Raw genomic sequence first — 25,315 nt, forward strand, 5'->3', positions numbered from 1 at the left:
CTCTTGATAAAGTCAAAAATATTTAACTTTTTTTATTCTTATTTTATATTTAAGGAGAAATCTTATTTATAATCTTAATAATTTTCTATTTTTGGAAATTCATGACCTATAGGGAAATATAATTGAGTAAAATAAAAGTTTTTGTTTACGAGTCTCTTCTGAATTTTCTGTTAAATTTTGACAACATTGTATGAACCACCGTTTCCTGAAGCTGCGTGTTTTTTGTAGGATGTAATTTTGATTTTTTTTTTCTGTTTCATAAATATTTTTTATTTTTAGTTTTACAATTATTTTTCTGTTAGTATTGAGGGAAGAAATCTGAACCTGTTAACAGATGTAGGATACAGTCTTGATTTTTTTGTTTGTTTGTTTCAAATATTTTTCATCTTTAGTTTTGCAATTATTTTTCTGTTAGTATTGAGAAAAAAAATCAACAAACTTTATGGCCCCACTTTAGCTCCTTATGGATTTGTATTGCCAGTGAGAAAAATACTAAGCTGAATCATGTATGATGGTTATAGACTCAGAAAGTGTCTGTAACACAGGTTAAAATTTAACAATGTTGGGAAAAATCATTAATGTTCTTACAGGAATGCTCCATTTGTTATTCTTTATCTGTGATTTACTGAATTGGATTTTATCATTTAGTGGTACGTATTTTAGATAAAAATGTAGTTTCTATTTGGGCAAAACACTGCTTTTGCGTCACTATTAGTAAATTTAGTTATATAAGTTGCAATATATTTTAGGCTCTATCATCTATATGCGCTCACCTGCAGAATATTACAGGAGAATGCAAAATTAAATCAAGTGTCACTTACAACAAAATATCCAAAAACTGTGATATAAATGTGACATACTGTGTTATTTTAGCTAATGTATATAAAAAAGTTTCCTTCTCCACCAAGCATGCAGAAAAAGCAGAGCAGCAAGATTTTACTCAAATGTTGTCCCATTTCAATGTTTCATGTGTGTTATTTATTTATTTTTTATATATTATGCTTACTCTGCATTTTCCCCTTTAACCAAGTAATTAGTAAAATATTTGTCTGAATCCAGACTCATCAGTTAATGAGGAAAGGCTCAGGTTGTCTTGTTAAAGGCATCAAGCTTGTGGGAGGAAGGGAAAACATTGCTGTGTGACAGCTTAAAACTAAAAATACGGTTTGAATGGCACAGCTGCACTGGAGGGATTTAAAAAAATGAGGAGAGATTTGATCCAAACAGGCAATTTAAAAAGAGTGAATTCAGGATTCTGGGTTAAAACTGAATATACTAACTTAGTTTACATGTAATCTTGACTTAACTGTCACTTTACTAGATAAAATGTTAAAGCCAAATGTGTCGTATTATTAGAGATGCATATTGAGTCAGTCAGTGCAATAATCTCTGTAATTTCAAGGTTTAAAGACGAACAATGCTAGAAATAGGTCCTAGCCACAACGATAATAGGAGCAGGATTAATCCTAAATGCACATTTCTAATCTGTCTTAAAGAAATTATTCATCTTATGCCTTGCTCAAAACTTTGGCTCAAAACACACATAAGACAAATTTCTATTTTTCCTCTTATTTGATGACGAACACAGAGGGGAGGAAGGGACTTAATTATGCCATTAACTTGTCTCATTGAGGTAAAGGACAACGTGTCGGAAAGAATAGCTGAAAACTTCATTGCTGGAGGTTTTTTTTAGTCATTTTTGGATACATTTCTTTTCTATTTTAAGCTATTTCCACAGTTCAGACTCCCTGAAGAAGTGAGTTATGGTTATACTAGTGAAAACTGTAGATAAATCCGACTTTTTATGGGATTACTTTTAATTGGTGGGGGGGACAATATAATATTATTCACATTTTTACCAGTGATGCAAATATATGTGGAGGGAAGATTTTTATTTACATGTATAATCAGAAATAAAAGCATAATAAAACTTATGTTTTTATTTCAAAGTCAAACGTTGAATTGTTCTGCTGTGTCCATGTAAAGCAGCAGCACTGACAGTGTTTGTGTGTAGATGGACCCGGTGCAGAAAGCAGTGATCAACCACACGTTCGGCATGTCTCAGCCCAAGAAGAAGCCCATCATTTCATGCAACATCTGCCACCTGCGCTTCAACTCAACCGTGAGTCAGATGCTTCGAGATTAAATTAAATTTGTCTTTCACGTTTTGTTGTAATCCTTTGGCACAATGTCACAATCACTATTTTTTGCACCAAAACAAATTATTTTGTGCAAAAATAAATGTAATGAACATGTTTTGTTTGGACCGTAAACCTGTACTAACTTGTTCAAAGAATCATAATATGTCATCTTTAAGACGTTTTAACAGAGGATAACTGATTTCTAGTTTGTGGATACACTTTTAAATTCCTACTACAAATTACTCGGTAACATCGGAAGCCGTCGCTCTGACTGGCACAGAAAAAATCCCTCTGAATGTTTGGTGTGCGCTGACATTCATCGTTGCCAAAGGGCTTGTGTGACCTTTGCTCTGCAGCCTCACACTTTGACCCTCGATGACGTCCTTCATGCCTGTGCAGCCATCCACGTTTCATGAGAAGTGATAACAGGAAGACATGTTTTCATCCGCTCCCGGCACAAAGCCATGAAAGAGTCGCCTTGACACATTTTGAATTTTGACTGTGGATGAGAGCAGAAGCTTTTTCTGTTTATTACGCCTCACATTTTTGTCCTTAATCTCAAGAAGTGTTTCAGTTAAGTTTGTTCTTAAAAAATAGGAATGTTAGATTCTTAATAGCATTTGTTTTTGTTTAAAAATGTAATTGGAATTGCCAAAATCAGCAAAAGTATATGATCTGAAGCGTTTTCCTTTTCTCTAAAGTAAAAATAACTGAATTAAAAATGAATAAAACTCTAAGCAAACTGCTAAGACAGGCACAGATTAAACAATGCAAACATTATGTCCCGATGTTGCTATCTAGAGGATCTGGTTTCATTAAAACTAACTCAATAATGCCAGAGTAGTGAATGCTTTGATTTGCATGTTGGAACATAAATCCTGTAAAATCTTGTAGAATTTCTTGTTTAAAATTTAAATCCATAAAAAATAACCTTGCCGACAGCATTACTCTCCACAGGTGCGGAAAACTGAAGTCCATTGCAAACAAATTAAATCAGGTTTTCCTGATTTAACTTTAAGATACACATTTTTGGGAAGTTTAAGCTGGGAGGTGGCTGAAGAAATACTGAGATTAGGGTTAGCAAAACCTTACAAACATTATAAAATAAGATTTGATGATACAAAATTAGCTCAGAGTTCACATCTGAAACACTTTTAGGATCTAAAATCTTTCATAAATTTGTTTTTCTTTTTGTCAGAGGAGAACATGAAGGTCACAGCAAAGCAGACAGGGCAATTTCTGTCAGTACAAATCTGAGGAAAGATGAGCAAATACGCTTAGAGGGGATGAAGGAGGTCACCAGTTGACAGCTGATGTTCATTAGTGCAACATGACTGATTATTGTCAAACCAACAGTGCGACTAAATGCAATAAATTTAGTAATCTACCTTATTTATTTCCCCCTCATACATTGTCGTTACTCAGCTTCCCTGTAAAGATGTTGTGTGATGACCAACAAACCCTGTTTACGTGTTTTCTCTTTGCGTTCACGTTTGTGTGTGTGCGTGTGTGTGTGTGTGTGTGTGTGTGTGTGTGTGTGTGTGTGCGTGTGTGTGTGTGTGTATGTAGACCCAGGCAGAAGCCCACTACAAAGGTCACAAGCATGCTCGCAAGCTGAAGGCCATGGAGACCCAGAAAAACCGGCAGAAGAATGGACCCGGTCAGCCCTCTGCTGGGAAAGACACAGACGCAGAGGTGGCGATGATGGAGCCGATCGATGCTCAGCTGAAAGACAAAACAGGTACAGGTTTTTTCTTTTATTTAAAAACAGCCTTCACCAGCCTCTGCGTAATTAGCCGTAATCGAAGAGAGCGGGCGCGAAGGCTCTGGAAGCTGCCACTCAGCTGGTTAATTACAAGCCATTACCTGTCCTGCTATCTCTGGTTCTGTCTGATAATTACAGCCATGAACCGAAGACGTTCTGCAGAAGAAGAGATGCAATCTTAGGAAGGACTCTGTGGTTGTCACTGTGGCTGTAAATCATCAATTCCTCAATAGAAATCACAAACTGTAGTCCACTGTTACCATCTTACCCATGGTAAAGATGTGTAAAAAAAAAACCCTTCAGTTCAATTCGTCTTTCATTGTCTCAGCAAAATTTTACACTGAAAATCTATAAAAATGCAGCCAGTAAGCCTGAATTTATTTTGTGTTTCTGCTGTTGTCAGATTCTAAAGTAGATTATTAATTTGAATAAATCAGAAATGAAACATACGCTTTGGTAACGACAGTGCAAATTTGTGAAGTTATGTGCTGAGTATACATGAAGAGGCTTTAGTCGTGTCCTACACATACACAGTTCATACGGGGGAATTTTTCTGCCATAAATCGAGAGCACACATTTCCAGCCTGAAAGCAGAATTTAATATCTTTTATTCTCAAAACTTGTAATGCTTTCAGACTGGAAATGTGTGCTCTCAAATTATGGCAGAAAAATTCCTCCATACATGCAGCAGATACAACTCTGGAAAAAATGGAGACCACTTAAAAAGATCAATTTCTCTGATTTTACTCTTTATAGGTTTATGTCTGAGTAAAATTAACATTGTTATTTTATCCTATGAGCTTCTGACATGTCTCTGAAATTCCAAGCAAGAATCTAGTGTTGCAGAAAATGACAGATTGCCTCAAATAATGTAAAGCAAACATGTTTATATTAATTTAGAAACAACAATACAATGTTTTAACTCAGGAAGAAATCAGGAATCAATATTTGGAGGAAAAACCAGGAGGATTTCAATTGGATTCACTGCAGTGATCTCTTCATTTTGTACAGAGATGTATGTATATCAGAGCAGAGAGAGGTGATAATATCTACTGTTTGCTGATTGATCATCTTAACTACAGGTTCAGTATTATTAGAACATGAATTATAGGTCTGTGTGTCTATCTGGTGAATTATGGTTAAAACATATTTGTTTTTCTTTCAGAGAAGTTACTTTCAGAGGGCAGAGCATCCAGAAATTTTACCCAAAAAAAGTTGCAATATTTCATAATCATCAGAAAATGTTACCTGATTAATTCCTTTCAAAAGTTAATGCAGTAAATGTGACTGAGTGAATATAACCTCACCCTGAAGGTCTAATAAAAACATTGAAATATTCTGTCATTTTTGCTTGGAACCAAATTCTGCCACATTTAAAAGTATTTTTTACAATTACATTTTTTAACATCTCAGTTTAAGTTGTACTATGTATAATTTTGACTTATAATGTGTAATATTTCTGTAAAATTTGTGAGGTTTTAATTTAAAATGTTTTTTCCTGCACTGTAAAAAAAAAAAAAAGCATTGTGGGGTTGCCAGATTATGCCATATGAATCCAGATTTTACCGTATTTATATGGTTAAATTTTGGCAGCTACATTTATTTTACTGTCTTTTTTACAGTGTGTGAAATAAAGCAGAACTAAAACAATAATTTCTGTATTTTAATCAATCTAATGAGGAGAAAATGAGGTTTTAAGCTGTTAAATAAGTTGAAAATCAGGATTTTTTACAGGTTATCTTTTTCCTGATAATTGTTTTCACTGAAATAGGAGATGAAAATCCACCTGAATTTCTGTTTTCTGATTTGTTACCTGGATCTTTACCATATTCTCACTGCCGCTGCCGTTCCAGTAATGACTTTGTAATTTACTATTTCACTCCTTTCCGCCATCAGTCACTCAGCCTCTCATTCTACCTGACAACAAAATATCACCTTCTTTCTCTCCGTTCCCTCTCTCGCCTTTTTTCTTTTCTATTATTGATCCTCTCTCCCCCATTTTCTTCACGGCACCTATCAATTTCCCTGGAAGCACATAATAATAAGCTTGTTACCCTCAGTGGTTGCCATGGTTGTTGATTGATGGTGACAGATGAAGCCTCAGCAGAGAGAGCAGCCGACAAATGACAGAGAGACACGGTGACAAAAGAAGAGCGATTAAGATGGCAGGAAAAAGACGGGAAGATGGGAAAATTCAAGGGATGATGGCAAATAATGCACAAAGAAACATTTTAATAAAAAGAAAGGAAAAAAGAACAAAGCTGGTGGAGAATATTAGGACATAAGGCTACATTTATCCTGGATTCTGCTGAAAATGTTTTACATGATGCATTGTTACAACTTGTTCATGGTCGTAAGTAAATAAAAAACAAATAAGCATATTTATGAATGCCAAAAATCTAAAAATGTTAGTCGATGTCATACACAGAACCAAAACAGATGGAAAAACAGCCAAACTGATAGAAACAGACTTTAAATCCTTGTTTTGGTATCAAATCCTTAACAGCTGAGAATAATCAGTCAAGACCTCCAGTTCTGATCATTTCCAGAACCAGGAGTCAACACTACAAATTGTATCTGGATGTCTTTTGGGTTCATGTCGATTGTCTAATTTTAGGAGTTGCATCTTATAAACAGAATTTGGCTCATATCAGTTTAGAAAAGATTGTTTTTTTCATGATGGCTTTTTTATATCAAAGTTGTGTATGATTATGTTGGTGCCTGATTTTATCTACACTAAATTATTTGGAAACGAGTACCTCAAATGTTTCGCATCACAGTCAACTTGTCATGTTGAGAAAACAAAGATGGTTATCAGGAAAAGTTTATTTTTTTTCGTCAAGATAATGAGATAAAACTCACTCATTATCTTAAAACAACAGAAAATCCAGCTGTTGATCTTTCCAAAATTACGTGTTTGGGTGTTCTTGGCTTTTGTAGACAACGTGGGGGAAGATTTGTGAAAATGGCTGGAAGTAAAAAGCTTGCATTGACCCGTCTGTCCACAGACCCAAACGCCTCGCCCCAACCTGAAAACAGCCAGGGGAACTCGCAGAGCGCCTCTCCATCCTCCACGCCTTCATGCTCAGACTCCTCCTCACCCTCCTCTGCTCAGCAGACCCTCCAAGCCTCCGACGGCTCCCAGCTTTCCGACCTTCCTTCAGATGGCGGCGACGCGACCAGCGGTTCGGCATCAGACTCTGATCCTCAGGGAAGTGCCGCAGCAGGAGAGGAGGAGGCTGGTGCCGCAGGGACAGAGGCCAAAAACAACAAAAAGCCTCTGCACTGTCCAACCTGCAAAGTGACGGTCAACTCCAACTCCCAGCTGGAGTCTCACTGCAGCGGTACTCACTTCCACTTTACTAAAGGATGTGTCAAACTCACGGCTCAGGGGCCAAATCCGGCCCGTTATAACTATTTATGTGGCCTCTAAACTTTAGAAAGCTGCGTAAAAAGAACCTTCAGGATTATAGCTGTGCGCTTAAAGTTTTTATCTGAATAAAAACTTTAATACTGCCAAATTAAATCAATACTGAAAAGAGAGTGAAGCTTCAATAAAAAAAATGTCAGTCACAATCAAATTAAGTTTGTGAAATTTAATTTAAGTTATCAAGGTAAACAAATAGAGATAAAGTAAATTTGATAAAATAAAAACTCAATTATTTCTCTTCAAAGCACAGACTCCTCCTCACCTGTACAGGTAGAATAAAAGGAGTACATTTCTGCCAAAAAACTCAAGATTAATTTTCTACAAAAACGTGGACATTTCTGAGGTAAAAATGTCAAAAATTTGCAAGATAAAAACTGAAATGTTGAGATGAATCTTAGAACTTTTCTGGAAAAAGTCTTGGGAATTTCTGAGTTTCAAAAGTCAAAAAGTCTTTAATTTTGAAACTCTGAAAATTTAGCAAAAAAATCAAATGTTTTTAACTTCTGAATGGCAAAATATTCCAAAATATTTTCCCGAAAATTTCTGAAAATCTCAAAATTTTAGATTTTTTTCAGTCAATTTTTTACTTTTCAAGATCAGAATTCCCAAGTTTTTTTCTGATATTTATCTCAAATTTTTTCTATCTAGCATGACTCTAATATACAGTTGTACTTTTCATTGAATGTAAAAAAATTTTTATTTTTTTATAAGTACTCATTGAATAAAGAGGCAGCTATTTATTAATAAAATATATTTATTAATATTTTATGAACAAGTAGTTTTATCAATACATTCTGCCAGAACCATTTGAGGACATTCAAGATGTTGATTTGGCCCAAAGTCAAAATGAGTTTGACTCTTCTGGCCTAAACCGTTCAAACCTGCTCTGACCTTTCACCTCTCCTCTGATTGGTCGAATCAGGCTCTAAGCACAAACAGATGTTGGACGGTCAGAACAACAGCCAATCGCATCGCAGGGTCAAGGTGACAGCAACTCCCAGACCAAAAGGTCGAATGAAGCAGCGGATGGGGAGCAAGAGCAGAACGGTTGTTGGTGTAACCAACCAAGCATTTCACTGTGAACTGTGCCAAGTGTCTGTCAACTCAGAGACGCAGCTGAAGCAGGTACACAGATTCATGTTTGACTTTATTTGGAATGTTTCACAACATCAAGAACCGTTTACAGCTGGAGAAAAACTAAAAGAAGGACAGTTTTCTATTTCTTATCTTGTACTTGGTGTTTGTTGGCTGTATAGTTAGTTGGATCTGTGTTGCTTCATGTGTCTTTTTTTTTTAGCACACAAATAGCAGGAGACACAAAGAGCGATTGGCTGGGAAGCCTGTCAAAGCAAAGTTCACCCCCTATAATAAACTTCACCCCAATGCTGTCTTAGCGGTGAGAGTCTTTCACACACACACAGTCGTGTTTTCATCACTTGTGGGTGACTTCACATTGACTTCCATTAATTTCTACAGCCTAATCCCTACCCTAACCCATACCTTCATCTTCACTCTAAACCTAACCATCACATACCTAACCCTTACCTTAACCTTTACCCTAAACCTAACCATCACAGACCTAACCACTAACCCAAAAAGAACAGTTTCCCTCATGGGGACCAAGGAAATGTCCCCACAAGGAGCAATGGTCCCCATAAACCCACATTAGATAGGTTCCCATAATGATATAAAAACCTGGTACACACACACACACACAGATAACTCCAAATCTGCAGCCCTTGTTTGGACTAAACAAATTATCACAATGTTTTGTGGTATTTACAATAGAAATAAAAATTCTAATCATTTAAAATTTATTCCCAGCTTTATTAGCATTAGACTTTTTGTCTGGAACTGAATTTACCTCCATTTAGAAACCCACAAACATGAATACTACTTGAAAAAAGCACTTGTAATTGATTAAATGTGCTTCTTCAAAGCTCTGGTTACAGTAGGCACTGGAGTTTTATTGCCAGATAGCATCAAATATATATTTAATTATTCATACTTTTAAAGATATTGATCCAAATAATACTGTTAGTTTTTGGAGTTTGGAAAGTTTCACTGGCAGATTACATCACTTTCTAGAAAACAATATGGAATTTCAGTTTTTACAACATGGAAAAAATTTTGTTATAAGTGAAATTATACCTTTTCATTAATATTAAGGAATTACTGACTTAAAACACGCGCCTATATGCTGAAAAGTTGCTTGTAACTTTTGTCTTATTTCAGACTACTAAGATATCTGCACTAGAAACTAGACAAAAAATTTATTTTGCATTTTTGCAGTGCAGCTTCACTGCAGTATCAGCACCTGCAGACAAATTACATATAAACCAAAAGAAAATGTGTGTTTCTGTATCTCAGTTTCACATTAATACGGCTGTAGCTTCTGAATTTGAATTTTTCCATCTTGCATAAACAACATCATGTTTCTAGTATAAACTGCTCAACTGTTGGTAAAATCATTATCTGCCTAAACAGCTGCTGTTTAAGCAGATAATAAACAAACAGTTTATTGTAATCTTAAGCCGTTACTTTACTAACTTCCTGTGTCAGGAAGCTGTACTAGAGTGCTAACACTTGTCAGTTGAAGGTGTTTTGTTCCTATTTATGAGTTGAGATATCTTTTCTTATTAGCATCTCCACTTGTGAAAACTGAAACTTCTCTTTGCTACTGATTGTGTGAAGTTTCTGTTCCTGACCTGATTAGTGCCTTAACCCTTTATGGCCTAACTTTCAAATCTTTGTCTGGATATTTTTGCTTATTTTAATTGTACAAAGTTCTTTAAATGTCCTGTGAGTAAATATATTTGCCCATTTATCCATAACAACTGGAACTTTCAATATCTACCAAGTCATTTTAGCAATTTACCATTTATTAATAGAGCGCCCCTCAGATTAATTTCATTTCCTGCTACGGCGGGAGTCAAATTACCGTAATAAACCAATATTAGCTGGAAAGCGCTACGTCTCCCCTTTCAGAAACTGTTGGAATTTTTCAGATAGTACAAATTTGGCTGGATTGTCGTCGATACATTCGGCCTGGAAGGGTAAAAAACAAAACTAAAATAAATAAACAAACAATTCTTAGCCTGGTGGGGGTGCAAGTACAGCCTGGTGGCCTGCCAGGCTTATAAAACTCTGGAGGAAACCCTGATGTTGTAGGTGTTTCTTTGACCATTCTTCTTTATAGTCAGTATTTCTCCTGTTTTTACTTTCAGACTAAACTGGCTTTGCACAAGCAGTTGTCCAAAGCCCTGCCGGCGGGGCTCCTGAGCGGCCCCTTCAACCCAGCTGCACTGTGCAGCATGACGTCCGGGCCCCTGGCGCTGCGACTGCCTCCGGGGCCCACAGCCATCATCCCCGGCCCCATCATAAACCCCACACTCTTCAGGCCTGCACCGGGACCGCTAAGGGCCACACATGCTCCTATAATCTTCTCTCCTTATTAGCGATTAGCACAAGCTGTTTGAACTGAGAGAGGAGTGGACAACTTTACCAAAACTGGATTTGTGGAAATGATTAGCTTGGTCGGCTGTTCCCAGCACAGTTCTGCCTAGGTGACCCAAAACACTGCAGATACAAACGGAGCAGCGAGATTCTCAGCTGATGAAGGACTCAGAGCTCCAGGAAGGATCAGCTGTCAGCTGTTTCCTGGCGAGCAAACAGCCGAGTGCGTGTCTGGACCTCTCTGCAAGCCATAATGATCACTTAGTTTCATTACTGACAACAACAAACTAAGACATCAAGGAGTTTAAATGCTTGAAGACATGCTTTCATTATAGAGATTTCTAATCGTATTCTGGAAAAAACACTCCCAGCTTTAGTTTTCATAAGGGAATCAAAGTTTATCGTTTCCATGTTTCATTATTGTCCAATAAAACATTATAAGAATATAAGCGACTTAAACGTTTAAAACAGAAATCTGCAGTTTTGCACTGATGAAAATTTTGTACCTTTACAAAGTTGCATCTTTTTTTATGCTCATTTAATGTGCATTTGTTTTATTTTAGATTTAAAATGTCTTTTTTGTCTGTTGATGTTTGTGTGAAAACGGTGACAATCAGCCGCCATGCTTACATGAATGAATGAGCGTCTACCTAACAACATCTAATGTACAAAGTGAGATGATTTTAAATAAAGTTATAGTTATTGTTTGGTATATTTATTAAAGTTTACACTTTAGGTTACCCTGTTTACAGCATTTTTATATGAAAAGTAGTATTTATCTGTCATTACAGATTTGTTTATCAATATGTTGCTTACATTCATGAGCAGCATACTGAGGCATATTTCTCTTTGACACTACACAAAATGGGTAAAACAAGAGCACATTATTTATAATCTCTAATTCTGCCAATATTGAACTGCCATTTGATCCTTTGGAAAAACATTCTAATGCTTAAACAGGTGAAATTTAAGGTAAAATAATTGTTATGCAGCAGCTTGATGCTGTTTGTCCACTATGAATGATCAGGTTCTGTCTGATCAGAAACATCTAAATGAGTTATTCATTTTGTTTAGAGGATAAAGAACAATCTACTTTCATTACAGATATAAATCTACCATGTGACTGCTGAAACTCAGAGCAATATTCTTTTTCTTTTTATGCCACCTGCTAAGATTAACCAGAAGTGTAACTGTTTATTTATTGCAATAATGTAAATCATTATGTGACTAGGAAAATGTTAATAATGTATTCCACATCAACTTATAAATATCTCTTGTTGTTTTGTAAGCAGTTGTCTTCTTTTGTCCTATTTTCTATCACTATTTTCTACACTTATTACAACAATAAGGGGAAAAACTGCAATTTTGAATTCTCAGTACATAATTAGAATAATTTTACATTCATTCATGACAAATTTTAAGCTAAATCTTAAAAAATATTTGATTTGTAGTTTGAATTTTACTGTGGGGCTTTTTAAAATCCAGGATACTAAAACTGAATAACTTATTACAAATCAGCATAATTACGAAGCATTCAGTGGACGTGATGCTCAACATCAGTCCTGTTTTCTGTATTTAACCGCTTCAGAATTGAAGGTCACGTTAGAATAATGTTACTTTGCGTCAACAGCGCCCTCTTGTGGTATGTGGTTTCAAAGTGCGATTCGGGTCAAACAAACGAGGTGAAAATTATTCTGCTTCCTGCATTAATCTAACTGAATTGCAAAAAATATATTTTTTAAGTTGTGTATGTTGTTTCAACTGAATTAGGATTATTTAGCACGGCTGAATCCAAAAATTACATCCATTTTCTTCAATCAGGTCAGGTTTTTATTCTAATTTGTTCGAGAAATCCGATCTTCTGACAATGACATTATCAGTTAATATTTCTCATCCAAAAAAGGCTTTGGGGTGGGGGGGGGGATTGCTTATTCACAGAATGTATTAATTAAATGTTACAAACTTGGATTTCTGTAAATTGATAAACTCTGATGAAGTCTATTTAAATTGAACATTACGTCTCCGTTTCTTTTCTTTCCTGATGCAATCTCTCCTCCTGCTTGTCACTCATTGATCCCAGATTCTCAGGAAGACGATCCATATGTGAGAACAAGTCATGCATTTTGATGCTCATGTTGCATCCATAGTTCAGAAAGTTGACCTGATTGAGCAAAACCAATGTGATTTTGAAATCAACCCAAAAAAAAGACCAAAAAACAGGAAAAAAACCACAGAGAGGTTGGTTTTTTTTCCGCTGTTGACCAGTGTTTTCTTTTAGCCTTCACTGAAGAGTAACATTATTAGAGTTTTTATAATGCTTGTAAATTAAATTAAAGTCCTTTTTGTAATGGTGCACTAACCTGCTTTAGAGAGATTTTATGCCTTTAAATCTGACATTATTTAAAGCAGAACTGGCAACTATGCGTTCAGTTGTTTTATTTAGGAATTTCTAGATCATTTTGTCTCCGTGAGCAATCACCGTTCTAATAAAATGAACATAACTTTTATATATTACTACATTCTTCTTTATGGGCTTATTGGGTTAGTCTGATGCTGCTGCCCCAACAGGCAATCTCTTCTGCCACCATCTGGAACGTCTAGAGATTATTCTGCAAAGAGGGATTCTTAAAAAATTAAAAATAAATTACAGACTACCTATAGATTGTTATACAGCAGGAGTTTGTCTTCAGTCAGAGGTTTGGTCAGAACCGCTGTACTGTAGACAGTACCAGTACTGCCCACAGCTTTCAGCATCTACAACATCTCTTTGAAGAACCATGGATAATATGAGGTACAACAACATTTATTTTCCCTTTGGGATTAATAAAGTATTTTTGAAATTAACTGAAATAACGATGGCAGAAGAGATTACTCTCTCCACAACAGACTTAAAAAATTAGAGTTGTACAAATTATAAACATTTTCTGGGGTACCTAAAAGGATTTCTTTTGATAATATGCTTTGAAATTTTAAGTTTATATGTCCCTTAAAACAATATATTAAAAGTACGACTAAAAGATGGTTGAGTGCTCAAAAAAAAAAAAAAAGAAACTGAGACTAAATGTTCTTATAACTGCTGATTATTATTACTTTACTGAAAGATATAACATATTTCACCTTCAAATTACATTTATAAAGTAGAAAACTAACCTAGATTTTCAAACACATGTCCATTCGACCTGCTACGGCCAGTTATATAAGACAATCTGAACCAGTGGCCTAGTTTTCATTGACCCATAAAAGAAAACCAAAAGCGGATGTGACGTCATCTCGCTGCAGTCCTCTCTTGCTTCGCATTTTCCAGAAAAGATGGCAGCTGTTGATATCGATATGCCGGTAGAAACAGAGCCCGTGATCCGCGATCAGGATGACCTGGAACGGTAAGTGTGTGATTTCCAGTTGTTTTTCGCCGTGTTTAGATAATAGTGGATGGATAATTGGAGTAAATTAAAACCTGACGGGGACAGAAAGCTCAAGAACACCACTGCGGTCGTTGTCGACGCGAGCTATCCACGCTAGCTCAAGGCAAACAGACGAATCCCCTTCCTACTAAGCTTAGGTTTTACAGCTTTGTTTCGGATCAGTTTTATATTTTATTGGAGGCGATTGAATTATCTCACGTGAAAGCTACTCTTTTAGACATTTCAGTGTTGACCCTGGTACAAAAATGTTTAATTTCCTGTTAAATCCGTTTTTTTAAAACCCAATAAAATTCCACATAATTACATTCTCATTGGGTGGACAAACGGATTTGGTGAGAAATGAGACATTTTGTGCCATTTCTGTGGTAACTATGAGCTAAAACCGGGTCAACACTGGTTACCATTCGTCTATAATGTCCTAAAAACAACATCTAACATGTAATATCAAATCCAGAAGTAAAACAAATATCTGTGATAACGACTTAAAGACTAATTTATTTAAATATTCGTTATCGTACAAAGGACTCTTAACGACATTGATGTGTTCTGTTGATAAATCCCTACCCTCCTACCCTGCATGTCTTTCTTGTTTTATCTTCTGTGACTGTTTTTATTCACATTAACACTTCTTATAAGAATATAATTACATTTACTGTTTGAAAACAATCCCAAAGAGATGATTTTCGTTATGCAGTTCAGTGATTTCACGTTTGATTTGACAACATTGAATTATGCAGGCAATACTTCAAAGAACAACTTTATCAGAGGAAATCAACACACTGATCTGATAAAAAAGAAAAAAAGCTGCCATCATCACAGTCAGTTTAGGACACTAACTTTTAACAACATTGAAAGAATTAAATAAAATTTTTACTTTTTTTTACTTTTACCCTCAACTATTTCAAAAAAGAGGCGCTAACATAGTTCTAAGCTAACTTATCTAATAAACATTTCAATGACAGAATAGCAGCCTCTCTGGTCTATTTGAAATCATGATATGAAGAAAAATATAATTTACCTATGAACTATAAACTCAATTTGATCAGAAAATAATTCATGCTTAATGACAATTCTGTTGATTTATTGATTTTGCTTTTTTCAAACTAATCCATCCTCTAAACATCTGCTGAAATTGTTGCCACTTACCAGAATTTTAGATGAAACATAAATAATCTGAGTTTTAAACTTTTCTTACTTCCTGTAACTGCTAGCTTTGCTGCAGTGCTTGTCTAGTTTTTATATAGAGGAAAAAGAAGTTGAATAACTACAGTTATTTTTAACATATGAACAAGATTGAAGTGGAAGTTAAAAATAGATTAGCTGTCATAGTAACAAGCTAACTCAGGCATTATAAAACAAATCAGAATCTTTAGTTATTTTATAGGCGTAGTAAGCGGGGGGAAAAAACTACATAAGAAAGGATGTGGGCAAATTTAGCACCTACTATTTATAAACTATAGATTAGTTGAAAATACTGCCTGCTTCATTGTTAATAACAAAGCCACATTCAGCAGGAAAAATACTGAAAACTGAAGAATGATTGCTACGATAGTTAGGTCTGTCACAGTAATCAATAAATCAATTAATCGCATAATAAATTAAAACAAACTCAATAATTTCCATTAGCATAATTTGTGATTTATCTATTTTTCAAAAACTGAATGACAAAAGTTTTCAGTTTGGTGTTTTGGTCTCAACTATGTTTGCATTTTTAAGGCTTTATAGTTGGTGTTCAGGTATTCATCTTCCAATCTTTCAATAATACATAATTATCAAGTGATATTTTTCCAATTACCTGTCAACTTTAAACATTTTATAACTCAAAAACACAACGGGCTGCTGGATGAATGACTGCTTTAGTGCCAGGCTTAGCAAGTTTTCTGGGGAAAACCTTGCATTACCATTATAAAACTTAAAAATGGTCTCAAAACAACATTATCATTTATCGCAATAACTGCTGGAACAATTTATTGTCCAGCAAAATTTGTTATCGTGACAGGCCTGGTGATAATAATTTGCCCAAATTGTTGCCAAATGATAAAATACAATCTCATAGCTCTTAAAGCAATAATTTATGCAAGATGTAGCATGTAGCTGTGCTTTTATATAGCTGACTAAAGACAATAAAGATTTATTCAGATTCTCTTATAGAAAGGGGGGGGGAAAACAAGTGGCTGTTTTCTAGATTATTCCTGACAACTATTTTTGCATCTATGCTAGCTTTAAAACAAAAGAGTTGTAGTGCCTACTTATAGCAGGGCTCATGTAAGCTGACGGAGCTTAATGGTGGATGATGACCTATTTCATGGTCAGGCTCTCCAAGAAGATTTTACAATACGAGGATAAGCAGCTTTAATGAAAACCTAATATTTTTACCAGATACCTAAAACGACTTTCAAGCATTACCAACCTTAATCTTGATGAGACCTGCTTACATACAGTCAGGTGACGATGTTGCTTGAATGGGTTTTGCTTTGGGGTGAATTGTGACAACAAGAAAGGCCAATTTTGAGAGAGCAGCTGCTGATTACTGTTTGACTTTCATTCCAACACTGGTTCTTCGACCAGAACCGCAGTAGGTGTGTTTCAAAGCTATGTTTAGTCTGGGACTGTGTGTACCGACCTCTCCTCTGATGTCCCAGTTTCAGGTATAAAGACGAGCAGAATCCTTTAAAATACTTAAACTCTCCTACATTTGTAGGAGTAATCCAAATAATCTAGGACAATGGTGTCGAAATTGGTTTCATTTTGGGCCATATCAAAAATCTGAATGTTCTTAAAAGTCCGGTTGTGTCAGAATGTATTGATAAAATCTATTAAACTGTTAAAATATTAATAAATAGCTGTCCCACCAGCTGTGATTGTTTTTGTAATCAAAACCACATATTTTGTGATGCTAAACAATTTTTCCCTCAGTGTATGATAAGCCTGGCGGGCCACCAGGCTTTACTTGTGTCCCCACCACGCTAAGCATTGCTTATGATTTTTAAGTATTTTTTTAAAACATCTGCATTTTTTAAGACTTTATAGTTGGTGTTCAGGTATTAGTCTCCCAATATTTCAATGACACATAATTATCAAGCGATATTTTCAAATTTCCTGAAAAACATTTAACTAAAAAACACGACAGTTTTTTTTTAGTAAAAAAAAAGTTAACTTGCAAAGTTTTCTGGGGGAAACCTTTCTAAGTTAGAAATATTTGTAAAGAGTTTTCATGTCTTTTGTGCTAATGAATGATGTTAAATGTGACTTTTTATCACTTGCCGTATCAATCATGGACTATAACTTGATATCAAGTACGGCTGAGGCAGCAGTCAGTTAAACCCAACGTTTTTGACAGTAAAATCAGAAAAGATGTGGGGATCTGTTGACTTTGTGTGAATTTTGAGGATTTGTGAGAAACTGGAGGGACTTATTGTTGTAATTTGTAGTGTAGAGGGCCACATAAAAAGCTGCGACGGGCCAGATTTGGCCCTCGGGCCTTGAGTTTGACACATGTGATCTTAGCCTGATTTACATATTCCTTCCAGTTTGACTTTGGTTTCTGTTTTTTTTTTGTTTTTTGTTTTTTTTGCTCTCTAGCGAAGCTGAAGGCTTCAAAGAGCAAGGGAATGCATACTACAGCAAGAAAGATTACTCTGAAGCTTTCAACTACTACACCAAGGCCATCGGTGAGATCACGGCTAATTCCTGAGATTATTTTATTTCTTTAATCCGCCTGATTGCTCCTCCTATGCTTCCTCTGTTGATAAATAATCTGCTTTTGTTATTCTCCACAACCAGGTCTTATTTTTTTGTAAGCATATCTTTCTCTAATGGTGTTTTTTTTTTTTTTTTGCTTTAAAATTAGATGCATGTCCCAGGAATGCCAGTTACTATGGTAACAGGGCGGCCACCCTCATGATGCTCAGTCGCTTTCGAGAAGCCCTCGAAGACTCCCAGCAGGCCGTGCGTCTGGACGACTGTTTCATGAAGGTATTAATGTTGTTTTTTATTTTGGTGCAGTCTCTCTTAGTCTTTTTAAACAATAATAATAATAATAATAAAAATTCTGTTAAATTTACTTATTCTCGCCATACAGATAAATTTTACTGCCTTTTAAAATGTTAATTTTTTAACCCATTTTTTAATTATTATTAAATATATTTTTCATCTAAAAGCATGTAGTTGATAAATAGCGTATAGAAAAACAAAAACTAACCTAAATTTGATGTCATGATTTGAATATTTTCAATAAGTTCTTCAAATTATTATTATTTTTTTGTTTTCTGTGAGTATGCAAGTTTATTTTTAACAGTTCAGGAATGTGACTTCACTAAATATTCAACAAAATTTACAATAAATTTAGTTGAAGAGAAATTATTTTTTTCTCTTAAAAAATGATTTAAAATCCCTTTTTATTAAAGTGGTTCCTTTGCAGCACATGTCAAACTCGAGGCCCGTGGGCCAAATCTGGCCCACCGTAGCTTTTAATGTGGCCCTCTAGATTATTGACTGAACACTAAGTGTGCTTAAATAATCAATGTAGTTTTTATCTGTTTACTGCCAAATTATATCAATCAGTCCCTCCAGTTTCTTAATAATTATTGTGGAAATTCATACAAAATCAACAAAATCCCTGCACTTTTTTTGGTAATAATTGGGAGTTTATTGCAGATTTTTCATTAAAATTGTCAAAAACTTTATTGCTTGTACTAAACAGCTCCCTCTGCTTTAATTGATGTCAGATTATAGTCCAAAGATCTGTACAGTGAGTAATAAAAAGTCACATTTACTGTCATAAATAAGCATAAATATTTCCAAATTACTGCCACAAACACTTAGATTTTTATTGCAAAAAGTCACAAAAAGAATCACAAAATCTTGCAGGAACTGAAAAGATGTTAAGTGATATTATTTAATTTGAATAATTAATTGATATTTTAGCAGTTTGAACAGGTTTTATCAATACATTCGTCACAACCGGCCCTTGGAGAGCATTCACAATTTAGATTTAGCCCAAAACGAAAATGAATTTGACACCCCTGATTTAGATGAACAGTTAGAAACATCAAGCTGGAACTTATTGTTTCAAAAACTAAACTTAGATCCAATTAAGATCAGTGTACATCCAACATTACACATAATAACTGGATGTATGAAAAGTTAACACTTGTTTTACAAATATTTCCATCTCCATTTTTAATCTGCTGTGTGAATTTTGTAATGAACGGAGAATGAGTTGGATGAGTTTCACACACGTCCTCCGTTTTCGTCGTAGGGTCATCTGCGCGAGGGCAAGTGTCACATGTCTCTGGGAAACGGCATGGCGGCCAGCCGCTGCTTTCAGAAGGTTCTGGAGCTGGACCTGAACAACAAGGAGGCCAAGCAGGAGGTGGGAACTTTAACAAAACCGTTCATTAAAAAGTGTCATTGTGAGGTATCCACTGGTTCTCATTTTTTAACAGGTTTTTTAATTGAAAGGAGAGGTTTTATGTTTGTTTTTTATTTTATAAAAAATGATCCTAAATATTCTCTGTTCTGTTTTTAGAAAAAGAATGCAGCGGTTCTGCTGGAGTACGAGAAAATGGCTGATTTCAGCTTCGAAAAACGGGATTTCAGAAAGGTGATTTTATTTTATCTTTCTCCATCAAACCCAAAAGTTGATCTGCCATAAGCTGGAAAGGGATTAAGGATGAGATCAAAGATGCCTCCATTAAAAGCAAAAAGTGCAGAGAGGCTGGAAAATGTTACATTTATGTTTCACTTTGCAAAAAACCTCCTTGGAAGTTTTTGTTTTTTAGTCAAAGTTTAGATTTTACTCTTGGCTTTGTCTCTTATCAGAAATGCTACATTAAAACCTGACTGGAGTTTCATGTCATTTTTTTCACCTTGTCTTTTTAGTTTATTTTTATAAATTGTGGAGTGCTTATTACTTACTTACTTTTAATATCAGAGCAAGAACTTGAGAAACTACTGTTAGTTTATTACTCAGCAACTTGGAACAAGAATCAAATATTGAGAACCAAAATTTAGTTTTATGCCTCTCCAACTCAGAACAAACTTAAAATCCAGAGAAACCTCTAATAGATTATGAATTCTCAACTACATATTCGTATTAAACGTGGGGAACCAATATTTAGTTTTTTACTTTTTGTCTTTCTTTTGGTTTTGTTTTGATTTGTTTGAATTTTCTTCTCATTCATGTGAAACACTTTGAACTGCCTTGTTGCTGAAAATGTGCTACATAAGTAAGATTGCCTTAGCTTTCCTCGTTGTCCTGATCCAGGTGGTGTACTGCATGGACCGGGCCTTAGCTCTGGCGCCTGCCTGTCATCGCTTTAAAATCCACAAGGCCGAGTGTCTCGCTCTGCTGGGACGTTATCCTGAAGCTCAGTCTGTGGCGAGGCAAGAACTCAAAGTCATGCTGGTTTTATTGTCTAGTTCTTCTTTTAAATGCTTAAAAGTGATTAGATATTGTTCTGTAGATGAATGCAGCTTGACTCCCAGTGTAAATCTTCGTTTCTGCAGTGACATTCTGAGGATGGACTCGACCAACGCGGACGCGCTCTACGTCCGGGGCCTGTGCCTGTACTACGAGGACTGCATCGATAAAGCCGTGCAGTTCTTCATCCAGGCTCTGCGAATGGCACCTGATCACGAAAAGGCCCGACTAGCCTGCAGGGTAACATTTTCCCTCTGTGTGTTTTCATAACTGTCATGTGATATTTTGTTGCGGTTCTTCCTGCTGCAGCTCTGAGGCTCTTTTAGAGATCAGGGAGAACTCTGATCTCTAAAAGTCAGATGTGTGCTTTTGTTTTTTCTCACTAAACCAGAATGCCAAAGCTCTAAAAGCCAAGAAAGAGGAGGGCAACCAGGCATTTAAGATCTACAACTATGAATCTGCTTACGTTCTGTACACCGAAGCGCTGGCGATAGACCCCAACAACATCAAGACCAACGCTAAACTCTACTGCAACAGAGCCACGGCAGGAGCAAAGGTACCAGGCTGGAAAACTGAACCACTGTGGCATTAAGATACATCTGTGACTGTTCATATTAGCTGAATGGCTCCAGTGAGTTCAGTCACTAACAGATTAATTAACCAACAGCTGAAGAAACTCAACCAAGCCATAGACGACTGTACCAGTGCAATCAAACTCGACGACACGTACATCAAGGCCTACCTGAGGAGAGCGCAGTGGTACGTCACACAGGTTGTGCTCTGCTGTTCAGCAGGTTGCAGTTTTCCACTGACTCTGACCTCTGACCCCCGCAGCTACATGGACACGGAGCAGTACGAAGAGGCTGTACGCGACTACGAAAAAGTTTACCAGACTGAAAAAACCTCAGGTACGCCGCGGTGCCTCACATCGGGACGTCCTCGCGCTCGAATCCTAAAACTCGGCTTGCTGCTCTTTCAGATCACAAACATCTGCTGAAGACGGCACAGATGGAACTGAAGAAGAGCAAAAGAAAAGATTACTACAAGGTGCTCGGGGTTGGGAAGAACGCCACAGAGGACGAGATCAAGAAGGCGTACCGCAAGCGCGCCCTCATGCACCACCCAGGTATGTGGAAAGCACTCTTACTCCTGTAAAATAAAAAAAATATGCATTATTTTCAATGAAATCTGAAGTGTGTGTTTATATCAACCATCCCAATCTACAGTTTTATCGTTTGGGATGGAGTTTTATAACCTCACCTGATGATGCTATCTGCTAGCTAATGTTCGCTAACAAACCTCTGAGGCCTTCAGGGAACATCTGGATTTATTCTGGGATTAAATTACACACATCTGGGATCAGTTTACCATTTAATTTGCTTCTGAAGGGTCTTTATTTCAGGTCATCGTGGTTAAGTGGGATAGTTTTCAGATTTTTACTCTACCTCTGCATCATCTTCCTTCCACTTCGCACTAAAATATACCAAAATTTAAGGTTGTACTTTCAAAGGATCAAAGGAACTAAATTCTATTACAGGTATATTTTTACCTCTGGGGTAAAATAATAAATGTATTTTCTCGCAGACCGCCACAGTGGAGCAGCTCCAGAGGTGCAGAAAGAGGAGGAGAAGAAGTTCAAGGAAGTGGGAGAGGCGTTCACCGTCCTCTCCGATCCCAAGAAGAAGATGCGCTACGACAACGGACACGACCTGGAGGACGACGGCTGCTTTGAAGGCGGTGGTGAATGGTTTTATATTTTAGTTAGTTTTTATCTGAAATATATAAATATTTCTGCAAATATTTATATATTTTAGATGGTCTGATGAAATGTGTCAAACTCGAGACCCGTGGGCCAAATCCGGCCCGCCGTAGCTTTTTATGTGGCCCTCTAGATTCTAGACTAAACACTAATTGTGCGTAAATATTATGTTATCAATCAAATCAATGCACTTTTTATCTGTTTTCTGCCAAATTACATCAACAAGTCCCTCCAGTTTCTTGAGAATTATCATGGAAATTCCCACAAAATCAACAAATCCCTGCAATTTTTTGTGGTAATAATTGAAAGTTTCTGGCAGATTTTTCTCAAAAATTGTGAAAAACTTCCTTATTTGTACTAAACAGCTGCCTCAGCCTTAATTGATGTCAGATTATAGTCCATGATCTATAGAGTGAGTAATAAAAAGTCACATTTACAGTCAAGAAGCGCAAATATTTCCAAATTAGTACCTCCAAACATTTTGATTTTTATTACAAAAAGAATCACAAAATCCTGGAGGAACTGAAAAGATGTTCAATAATATAATTTAATTAGAATAATTCATTGATATTTTAACAGTTTGAACAGGTTTTTTCGATACATTTGGCACAACCGGCCGTTTAAGAGCATTCACGATTTTGTTTGACACCCCTGAACTTGAACGTTCAGACTTCAACCTTTTTATGTTGTAAGCAAAATAAAAGCACCAAAGATCTGTGAAGTGTATTTTCAGTGTGGAATAATCCAATCATAGTCAGAATGTCACAGATTTTGAAATAATCCAGATTAAAGTTGCTGATGAAGCAGCATAGCGGTTCACTGCTGTATAGCATTTTTAATGTAAACATTTTAAACTCCGATGTCCAGAATGTTAGAAAACTTAAGAATCTAGAAATTTGGGGTGGTAATGAATTTTGAAATTGCAAATTAAATAGAAATTGGACGATTTAGAAGTTGTGATTCTATTAGCACCTAATTTTACTTTTACTAGTGTGAGGTAGTGTTAGTTTCTAATTTAGTCCAACCTGTAGAGGGCGCCACAAGTCCAGACTTTCCTGTTATGTTTTACTGTTTATTGAAACACAATAAGTTTAAACACAAACCAGAGTGAAGCTGCTTCTGTGTGAATTGATTGAATTTTGTTCAGTTAAAGAATCAACTCATCTTGTTTTTTATTCTTTTACTTTTTTCCAGATTTTGATGCAAACAACATCTTCAGGGCTTTCTTCGGAGGTCACGGTGGAGGATTCAGCTTCGATTCCAGCCCCGGTATGAACGTTTACATTTTTGTGTCAGATTTGGATAACCGTAAACCCACCTGATTACAAACCGTTTTTCCTCCACAGACTCGGGACCAGGAAATTTCTTTTTCCAGTTCGGTTAATGTGAAGCGGCGCGACTGGGAGCAAACCTCTGCAGTGTAGATAAACGTGGACCCTGTCACCTGATACTCAAACTCCTGAGTGTGTTGAAGTATCCGCCCACTGATCTTTTAATTAATGTTTTTATTATTATTATTATTATTGCACCCAATCCTCAAATCACTCCTTACACTGATGCTGACAAATGCCAGAGAGAATAATTCATAGGTTTTGGTTATAAATTAACATCTAAGGCACTTGAATCGTTTGAGGTTTTTGTACTAGCTGGTGTTAGCATGTCACAGTTTGCAATATTGACCTCGTATTACATGATTGAGATTTAAAACCGACTCAGGCTTCAGAAAGCTGGTCTGGGACGAGCGTGGAATAGTTTTAAAGGATTACATTTAACAAGCATAAAGTTTTTCCGAGGACCTGCCGTCGCTCGGAGCTTCTCGCCTGGAAGCCGACACTATTCCTGGGTTTTAAATGGATTTTTATTTTGTTTGCCAAAACCACATTTTCTCTTTTCATTTTGTTTTTTCATATTGCATCAAATATTTGACTCAGAATGTAATTCAGCGTGTCCGTATGTTTTCTTTTTCGGTCTTCCCTCAGTTTGTTTGTATTTATTGTACTGTGTATCGTTACCTGAATGCAGCAGAATGCCTGAGGACCTCGTCTTCAATCGTCTTTTTGTTTTGTTTTTAAGACGGAAACAAACCTCTTAAAAGTGATTTCCATCTCGTCTTTGTCACTCTGACACTGCCATATTTTTTTCTTTTTGAGACAAGCCAAAATAAAAGATCGTTTCCCTTTTTTTTTTTTTTTTTTTCAGCAAACCAACCTAAACCAGTACCATCCACCCAGTTCCATTTAAGTGGTGCCTTATTGGGATTAGTTGAAGCTCACAGACCTAAACCTACAACAAACCACAGAAGGAGATTTTGTTGAAGCGTCTTTTAGTGTCTGGGAAAAAAAATAAACATTTTCAGAAGTTAATTTTGCACATGAAGTCTTCATCCTGTTAAATGTGAGACTTTAGGTTTGGTTCCAGCCGCTGTCCTGATCTGTCAAGTCATTATGGTGTGAACTTGTCATGCACGTTTGTTCAGTGCAGTCCTTCCCCTTCTTGTTCCACCTGTTTGGACGGGTATTCATTTTAGGTTCAAGGCTCTTTCCATCATTTGGTAAAAATGTTTTTTTGTCTTTCTTTGAACTTTTTGAAATAAAGGCTTGTCTTTTACTGTAACTCTGGACTTTTTTCTCTGGTAGTGATGTGTTTAACACATTTCATATACTTGTTTAAAATATGAGTAAAGCTAAATTTTCACAACTCTCTCTAAATTATGTTCCTGAATATTTTTCTTAGATTCATTATCACTGTGAGGAAAAGACAACATTACAGATTAATGTTCCACATTTTGTCTCAGAAATTTAATGTCACCATGCAAGTTTTTTTTTTTTTTTATTGGATTAAGGTCCAATGCTGCTAACTTTCTTTCCTCTTCACTATAACTCAACATAACCTCTTGAAGTATTTTTTTGTATTCAAAC

At 36.0% G+C, this 25,315-nt stretch overlaps 2 protein-coding genes across 5 annotated transcripts in view; both read left to right on the forward strand.

Moving 5' to 3' along the window:
- The window catches only part of LOC103155715 (zinc finger protein 385B-like), a 78,903-nt gene extending 66,823 nt beyond the window's left edge, over positions 1 to 12,080 (forward strand). For 2 of the 3 annotated variants that reach the window (XM_016663780.1, XM_016663781.1), the window contains 5 exons: positions 2,015 to 2,122; positions 3,711 to 3,882; positions 6,915 to 7,250; positions 8,259 to 8,461; positions 8,634 to 9,118. In XM_016663780.1, the coding sequence (XP_016519266.1) occupies positions 2,015 to 2,122; positions 3,711 to 3,882; positions 6,915 to 7,250; positions 8,259 to 8,461; positions 8,634 to 9,005 (1,191 nt within the window). In that variant the 3' untranslated portion in view covers positions 9,006 to 9,118. Of the gene's footprint in view, positions 1 to 2,014; positions 2,123 to 3,710; positions 3,883 to 6,914; positions 7,251 to 8,258; positions 8,462 to 8,633; positions 9,119 to 10,563 lie in introns of those variants that run through there. The other variant, XM_007577497.2, reaches the window with a different exon arrangement.
- Positions 12,081 to 14,054: 1,974 nt separating this feature from the next.
- LOC103155716 (dnaJ homolog subfamily C member 7-like) lies at positions 14,055 to 25,010 on the forward strand. 2 transcript variants are annotated; one of them, XM_007577502.2, is made up of 14 exons: positions 14,055 to 14,172; positions 17,797 to 17,885; positions 18,065 to 18,189; positions 19,475 to 19,588; positions 19,745 to 19,819; positions 20,483 to 20,601; positions 20,725 to 20,878; positions 21,030 to 21,194; positions 21,306 to 21,397; positions 21,473 to 21,546; positions 21,618 to 21,764; positions 22,223 to 22,378; positions 23,592 to 23,666; positions 23,744 to 25,010. In XM_007577502.2, the coding sequence occupies exons 1-14, from the start codon at positions 14,102 to 14,104 to the stop codon at positions 23,779 to 23,781; spliced, it is 1,494 nt and encodes a 497-aa protein (XP_007577564.1). In that variant the 5' UTR covers positions 14,055 to 14,101; the 3' UTR covers positions 23,782 to 25,010. The 2 variants fall into 2 exon arrangements, with proteins under 2 accessions (XP_007577564.1, XP_007577565.1); XM_007577503.2 differs by having other exon boundaries at positions 22,223 to 22,375.
- Positions 25,011 to 25,315: the final 305 nt, after the last annotated feature.

The sequence above is a fragment of the Poecilia formosa genome, unplaced genomic scaffold (assembly GCF_000485575.1).
Source record: "Poecilia formosa unplaced genomic scaffold, Poecilia_formosa-5.1.2 Scaffold444, whole genome shotgun sequence".
Classification (NCBI taxonomy): domain Eukaryota; kingdom Metazoa; phylum Chordata; class Actinopteri; order Cyprinodontiformes; family Poeciliidae; genus Poecilia; species Poecilia formosa.

Excerpts from the sequence above, each read along its gene's own strand:
- LOC103155716 (XM_007577502.2), top strand. The coding sequence starts at position 14,102 with ATGGCAGCTGTTGATATCGATATGCCGGTAGAAACAGAGCCCGTGATC. Across the intron at positions 20,602-20,724 it reads GAAGCTCAGTCTGTGGCGAG|TGACATTCTGAGGATGGACT; the intron begins GCAAGAACTCAA and ends TCGTTTCTGCAG. Across the intron at positions 23,667-23,743 it reads CAGCTTCGATTCCAGCCCCG|ACTCGGGACCAGGAAATTTC; the intron begins GTATGAACGTTT and ends TTTCCTCCACAG.